At 36.0% G+C, this 8,180-nt stretch overlaps 1 protein-coding gene across 1 annotated transcript in view; it reads left to right on the forward strand.

Moving 5' to 3' along the window:
* The window catches only part of PIK3AP1 (phosphoinositide-3-kinase adaptor protein 1), a 1,872,143-nt gene extending 1,864,954 nt beyond the window's left edge, over positions 1–7,189 (forward strand). Inside the window, exon 17 of the mRNA XM_044056574.1 lies at positions 6,270–7,189. Within this exon, the coding sequence (XP_043912509.1) occupies positions 6,270–6,324 (55 nt within the window). The 3' untranslated portion in view covers positions 6,325–7,189. The remainder of the gene's footprint in view (positions 1–6,269) is intronic.
* The last annotated feature ends 991 nt before the right edge of the window (positions 7,190–8,180 follow it).

An 8,180-nucleotide genomic window follows, 5' to 3' on the forward strand; every position in this document is an offset into this window, starting at 1 on the left:
CAAAATCCTTTTTAATCAATACTCCTAAGTACTTCATTTTATCATGTCTCCATAAATATGGATATTGCTGAACCAATCCTTGTGTGGGTACATAATTCACAGCTATTGCCTTTGTTTTAGTTTCATTAATTTTGTATCCTTAAAAAGATTCAAAACTGTCTCAAAATGTTCCACATCACTGAAATGTCCTTTTCTGGTTTTATCAGGTAAAAAATATCATCTGCAAATAGAGACAGCTTTTCATGACTACCATACCAACTATATCCTTGATTTTCTGAATCCCTTATTCTCTTTGCCAGTGGTTCTAAATATAAGGCAAATAACAAAGGGGAAAGAGGACACCCCTGTCTGGTTCCTCTGCTCAAACAGAAATTATCATAGAGGAATCCACCCACTTTAATTTTCTCCTCTGATCCTTCATATAGCTTCCTAATCAACTTTATAATGTTATCAGGGAATGCAAAGGCTTCCATTGCCCTGCTTATGAACTCCCAGCTTACTTCATCAAGTGCTTTCTCTGCATCAAAACCTACCAACAACAGTGGTATTTTCTTACATTCTGGATCATCATTGTTCTGTTAATGTTGTCAGATTTTTCCTTCCCTCCACAAAACCACATCGATCCATATCAATCAATTTTGGCATCACATTTCCCTTTAGCCATTATAAACATAAACGCTTTATAATCATGGTTTAGGATTGAAATGGGCCAGTATGAGGTTGAATCTGATAGGTCTTTACCCTCTTTTTAGTATGACAGCCACCACGCCTTTCTTCCAGGATGTTGGTGCTTCTGATTCTCTTAGAATACTGTTAAAACCTTCCAGATCTTTATCAGTTTTTACCCCCTCCAACCAGACTTCTACAGGAATACCATCTATTCCTGGGGACATTCCTGTGGATTGGTTATACAGCACCATTTTTATCTTATCTCCTCCTTTCCTAACTATTAGTAATTGAGCCTCATCTATCTTTAACCTTGGCATATTTAATTCTTCCATAAACATTTCCATTTGTACATTTTCTTGATTTCCCTGCTTTATACAGACTTTCATAACATTTCTGAAATATTTCTAGTACCTCTACAGGATCTCTTGTTATCTTCCTTGTTATGGCTCCCCTAAGCTTGGTGACAACTCTTTCTACTTTTTGTTGTGTGAGTCGTTTCGCTAAAAGTTTTTGTGCTTTGAAGTTGTTATCAAAAAACAACAGTCTTTCAAAACTCATGCATATGATTGAGGTAATCCCTTATTTTCTGTTCAGCATTCTGCAATTGCTTGTCTTCTTGTTCTGTGAAATTTCCCCATTCTGCAATACTTTAATCTTTGTCACTCCCTCTAAATAATTCTTGTACTTAACCATATCTCTCTCTTTTATTTCCACCCTATTTTTAACCTCCGCTTTAATTTTATCCCATTCCTTAGTTATATTTTCAGAAGAAATTTCTGTCTTCTCTGACTCCCAAATAATTTCCACTACCCATTCCTTAAATTCCTCTCATTTTAATAGATAGGTGGGAAAGTGCCAGTGTTTTCATTTTTGTTTCATTACCCTGCATTTTTATTTTACTTATTATTGGTGCATGATCTGAAATAGTTATTGGATATGCATCAGTACTTTCAATTAAATGCCCATGTTCCTGTGAAATATATGTTATGTGTAGTCTAGACCAGTTTTTATAAATTGGGGAATAATATGTAAATTCACTCCAAACTCCTACTACTGAATTCAAATCTTCCATGCTAAACATTTTCATAAATTTCTTCAAAAATCTGCCCTCCTTCACTATATTTTCCCTTCTGCCACCCCCCAGATACATCTTCACTGCTGAAGATCAAATTCCAGTCCCCATCTATAAGTAATATTCCCTGCTGAAAGCTGATTATTTCTCCCAGAATTTTCTTAAGCTCCATTATAGCAGTTTTAGGTGGAATATAAATATATGCCAGTGTAATCCTCATCCCTTGCCAGTAGCCCCTTGGTATTACAAATATACCATTATCTTTTTATCCTCTTATATCCCTATTGGAGATCCTCTTGCAATTAATGTAAGTACTCCTCTTTTCCTTTTTCCCAGGCATTCTTCTGAATAACCATCCTGAAAACCTTTATTTATTAAATTTGCATGTTCATTTCTTTCCAAATGTGTCTCCTGTAGCATAGCTATTTTCAGTCCTCGTTTTTAATATAATTCACTACTATTTATTTTTTTGTATATGCCTATGAGAACATTTAGATTTAAAGATAATACACAAAGTGTCATTATGTTAAGAAAAGTTATTATTCCCACCTTTTATGTGTAACAACTTTTTTGTGTCTAGTTCCAGCTTTTATGTTACATGCATACACTAATGTTTGGCAGCTTGATGTTTTATACAGTTGTTTCTTATCATATCCATTTCAGCCTATGCTATATCATTTTGTGCTGTTGAAAGCCCTCAAAAACCACCCCAATACACCTCTAAAAACGTATTAATTTAATATTATTACACACAATTATGTATATTTTCAAATATTTATGTTTACCCTCCTAATAGTGTTCCAGACTGACAGCCACATTCACAAACTTGAGTTAACCTAAAAGTCAGGTTATCCATACTAACGCATGGTACAGCCTATGCTTCTAGTAAGTGCTGTTTGGTTTTGTCTTATCTTTATTACTCTCCCTGACTAGGATGCTTTCAGAAAACATTATCTCATAGCCATTGAAAGAAATACATATTCTGTTTTCATTGCTCTTTATCAGATTGTCTCCCTTGAGACATGAGAACCCAAAAAAGAGTTGCTTCTACAAGTACTCTTTTATTTGCTAGACAGTGTTTTTTTTTTATTTGCTTTCGCTTAAAACGTGTTACTAGATGAAGCCAAGGGCATTAATCCAGTCATTCCCCAATGCAAGAGTGAAAAAAGCACATCAATATTTTCTTGCATCCTGCTCTTTTGACCAGACTTTCTTCTTTTTTTTACATTGCAGTGCCTACATTTCTTAAAACTGAACAAGGAAAAAGATAGAAGATGGAAAAAACAGGGGCACCTGTTTACTTTAGTATCCTCATTACACTCAAAAACAACCGAGAGAACTTTATAGCATGCATCTTACATCATGCATTATAAAATACTACTATTTATAACAAATTTTGTTTTACTTACAGTTAACTCTTCCTTTCCCTTCTAAATGTTCTTCAAACATTAATAACATGAAGTAGGGCATAGGCATTAGGGTCCACACCAAGTTTAACAACATCAAAAAAGTCCAATATCCCCAGGTTTTCTTGTTCTGTCATGTTTCACAAATATAAGTAATGCTTTGTAATCCCACATTTATTTGTCATTTTCTGAGTTAGTAGTTTTATTCCTGTTGATCTCCACCTACCATTTCTAGTCTCTTCCTCATTTCCAACATACTCCTGGTTATTATAGTCAACTCTTGTGCTTTTTTTCTGTCTCTCAAGCATTTGCTGTTGAAACATTGGAAAAGGTTTCACTGGCACGGTCCCTCTGTGATCTTTATTGCCAGAAGAACAAGAATCAGAATCTCCTTCTCTTTCATAACTCACTGTTTATTGGACAAACTTTTGTATTTCCTTCCTACTTGGCATGCTGTGCATCAGAAAAATGATTCTGTCCCTCTATGAAAAAATATTCTGAAAATAGATGGGTACAGCAGCCTGAATCTCATGCCTGCTTCTCAACATTCCCTTATTAGTGGACTAAATTTACTCCTCTTCTGTCTGGTATACACTGAGTAATCATTTTCCACAAACATTCTACTGACTCCCACTTTTAGTACTTTGCCCTTTTGCCACAGTTTGGTCAGAATCAACTTCTTCTGCTGGTAGGATTGCATCTTTACTATTGAAGGTCGAGGTTGCTTTCTCATGGCCAGGTGTTGAGCATACACATGCTGTACCCTTTCAGTTAACAATTCCTGCTGTAGAATACCAGCCCAGTTGCTTATTTGGGCTTTCATAACATGCATGCAGCATGTTCCTTCCAGCTCCTCTGGTATAGCAGAAAATCTCAGGTTTTCCCAACATGCTTTGTCCTTTAATTCTAGTATTTTTTAAAACATCTCTTCTTGAGCAGTCTCATATTCTGCCAGCCTTTTCTTCATTTTATCCTCTGATTTTTGCAGTTTTATCACCCCATCTGAATATCTTTTTAATGCTTCCTCCAACTTTGTCAGCATTTTGTTATTTGAGTTGATATACCCCTTCAGTGTTTCATTTATTTTAATCAACTCTGAGTCCATTTGACTTATTTTTTTTCCTCTAGGTTACTGGAAGTCATGTCTTACACCAAAGCTGGAGCTTGCACTGCTTTTTGCTGAACAGTTGCAGAATTCTTGCCAGTCAGTGTTTTTTCATCAATATTTGTGATTGATTTTCTTTCAGTTCTCTGAATTTTGCTGGTTTCCAGGCAGTGCACTTACTCACCATTTACTGAAATTTACCAAAAAATGTGAGTTGACTGGCTGTCTCTTCTTAGTTTCTGTTTTCACATTGGGAGAGTTGAAATTCAGCTGTTACTCAATGTGCATCTATACATTTCTGATCAGAAAAGTAAAACTGAAACCAAGGTAAAACAACAGAAACTACAACAGTACTATGAAAATAAAAATGGGAGAAAACTCCCACAACAGAAAAGAAAATAATGTAAGCTGCTGGTATCATATATTTATATAGGATGTTCAGCCCCCACCCCCTTACTTATATATACTAATTGTTTTGTTGCACATCCACAATTCCAATGCAAAAATTACCAATGTATAGTCATCCAAGAATAAAACTGCAAAGACTGATTGATTCAACAGACTGTGAAACACGCAAATTGTTGAATAAGTCAGTAGCTATCACACTGCACTGCACTGCAGCCATGTATATAGATTTTCTGAAGGTTGATAGTGACTGACATCTCATTGTAAGGGGAAGTTAATTCCATTAATACTGGAAGGTTTTGTATAATGTGCTGTACTGATGTATTGTCTACAACCTTCTTGACCTGTGACCTTACAGTTAAAACTCAATAAGATGGAAGGGAAACAATGGCTGTGTTTGTGTTGAGCAGTGCTCTAATAAATTCCAATGTCTGAGTTGGTTGAAGTTGTGATTTGTTGTAGTTTACGGTTATTCCTAGGTGAGCACAGGTGTGGAGAACCTGATCTTTGAACTGTATGAGTTGATGCTTGGTTGGAGAGATAATGAGCCAGTCATCCAGGTAAAGAAACACCTGGAATCCCTGCAGTCTGGTGTATGCTGCTACTACTGCTATGCATTTGATAAACACCCTGTGGGCTGTGGTGAGTCTAAAGGGGACTACTCTGAATTGGTAATGACTGGCTCCCAGCAAGAATCAGTTACATCCTGGACTGCCTGTTCATCTTGGAGATCTATCGACCAATCCAGTCGTCCTTGCCTAGAAAGGGGAAAATGGACTGAACCATGATCATCCAGAACTTGGTTTGTTGAAGAGGGATAGGTTCCTGACCCAGAGACTTCCCAGACTCTGGAATAGACTTCCCATACATGTCAAGCAGAGCGCCTCTTTGGCCCTCTTCAAAAGGAACCTTGACGATTGGATGGGAGAAAGGAAATTCACCCCGGGGATCACATCAGTCACCCTGTTAGACAGGGGTCCAGGGAAGTAAATAGTGTGGGAAGAAATAGCCAGGGAATTGTTATGGCTAGGCTTATATAGGCCCTAGGGCTGATAGCCCAGTACCAACCTATGAACCTATGCTTGTCACCTTTTTTCTAATTATTCTTATTTATTTTTAATATTATATTCCCTGATTAGGTATCATCTCTCCCAGTGGTGGATTCCAAGCATGGATTTTCAAATATAGTTAGATCTGCTATGTAAACTATAAAAAAGACAATATAATGGCAGATCTTGAAGTTTTCCCTGAAGCATTATTCAGACAGTCCAGTATATGCTGTGATAGTATTTATTTTTATTTGGCTGAGCTAGACCCAGTGACATTGTTTGGTACCATTTCTTTATCTGTGGCGCAGTGGCCCATAGGGTTTCCTGAATTTCCATAGCCTTTTTTATAATAAACACTAGAATATTGCATGTATAACTTTTAACAAAGAGCTGTTAATAAATTATGTTTTATAAACAAATGCTTGGGCATTGATATAATGCAAAAATTGTTAGCTATACAGCATAAGTTTGATAAATGGACAGTATTCTACTTACTGCATATGTATTAGCAAATAAATATTCTGTGTAAAAATCCTTTTTAATGCTGTTTTTTTTCATTCTAGGTTGTCAGCTCCTGATATGTTCTGTGGACCTCCTGTACCACCTAGAGGTCGTTAACTGCAATACTAGTAACAAAAAGGGACTTTTTACTTACTTTTCAACTACTGCTAGAACCTCATTGCTGTTAACTCCCAAACAGATACCCCAAAGACTATACCAAAATTATTTGGGAACAGATTAAAAAGCATCCACTGTTTCCTTATTGTTTAGCAGTTATCAGCTAGGAAATAATGAGGCTTAGATCAGAGTAGTTTGTTTATAATATTAGTGTATTTTAGTTAGCTGTGGATCCAATATAGTAATTATATTATGCAGTACAGTTGTAAAGCAGGTTTTAAATTACATGAAGAAATGTTAAGAAATGGCTATCACTACTCCCTGTTGATAGTAAGACTCAAATAATAATTCTCAAAAATATAAAGCTGTTTTAATCCTTCTACCTTGAACTTTGAATTTAATTGTGATCTGGTCAGAAGACAGTCATGTAAAATGAAGAAAACATATTTATTTATTAATTGTTACTTATCTGAATAAGCAACATGACGCAAAGCATTACATAATGACATGGGTAAACTTTGCACTGATAACTGCAGCTGTTGAGGGTTTGGATACATTTAAAAAGCAAACTGAGTATCAGAACCATTCTGTATTATCACTGGATAATAATTTCTTTAATGACAATTTCTTGAGAGACAGATTGTCTTATGCTGTATGATAAACATGGTTAGCCTAAAAAACATAATCAGTAAAGAAACGGCTATATTTTAACTGATTGTTACTTCTCTATGGAGCACTCTGAGAATTTAATTGCTCATTATGTAGATTTACCCTTGCTCCATGTACATTTACTCATGTTTTTATTAATGTATGCTTAATGAATTCTATTTTTTAGTCCTGTTAATAAAAACACTTTACTACCAGAGCTTTTCTTCCAGGTCCTCCTGTGTTAATGGGCTTTGTTCAGTAAATAAACAAATAAACAAGGAAAACTGCTGGATTACACTTACACAAAGATTCAGTAACTCTACCTGCATGAGTAGAGAATTGACATTGCTACATAAAATAAAAAATAGGTCTTCTGTATGATCCTTTACTATGGGATTGGGTATCAGTGCTGCAATTCTGAATGGCATTAGATAGAAGTTTATGTCTGGAATAAGAAATAAACTTCTGGAATAAGAAACAGCCTGTTTGAGGCAAACAAGTGAAAATGCTTACACATTTTTTTTGTTTGATTTTTTGGGGGCGGGGGGGAGACTGCTATTCATTATAAAGAAGAATACAAGTTAAAACTACATTTACTTGCTAAGTGCTGTTCAAGAACTGAGCCAGTTCACATTAACATGTGCTGTGGAAGAGCACAAATACAGTGTGGTCTTGTTGTGTAACTACAGAAAGTAGCAGCTTGGGTTTCAAACCAGAAATCTGCTAGAGGTATCTTTGTATAATGCAGACCAATTATCTGTTTGTAGTCTTATGGAATCTGCATGCAATTGATTTTGTGCATGTGAAAATACATAGATGTGTATAGAGAGTCTTCTTGTACTGCTGTTGAGTTATAGGCTGTATCAGAAATAACTGTGTGTTGGATTTAATATAATTAGTGAAGCAGTACACTCTGTGCTTTTCAGAGATAAACAACCTTCCTGGATTCATAAGAAAGACTTACCCCCCATCTCTCATAGCCTCCTGCTATTTGCTGCAACTTTTACACTCAACCATCTCTAAATCCCCCACTTGTTCTGGATTTTTCCTCTTACCCTTCCTTTTCAATAGGAGTACTGAATGTAGGCTGCCTCATCCTATTCCACAACCAACCCTAGTGGCAGCTGGAGTCCATTCCCAAACACAGCAGTGCAGCTGGACACACTGTATCTACACAAGCAGGCTGGTATACAGCAGTGATTTATTTT

Source organism: Protopterus annectens, chromosome 14.part0, assembly GCF_019279795.1.
Source record: "Protopterus annectens isolate FY-2018-M chromosome 14.part0, PAN1.0, whole genome shotgun sequence".
NCBI lineage: Eukaryota > Metazoa > Chordata > Ceratodontiformes > Protopteridae > Protopterus > Protopterus annectens.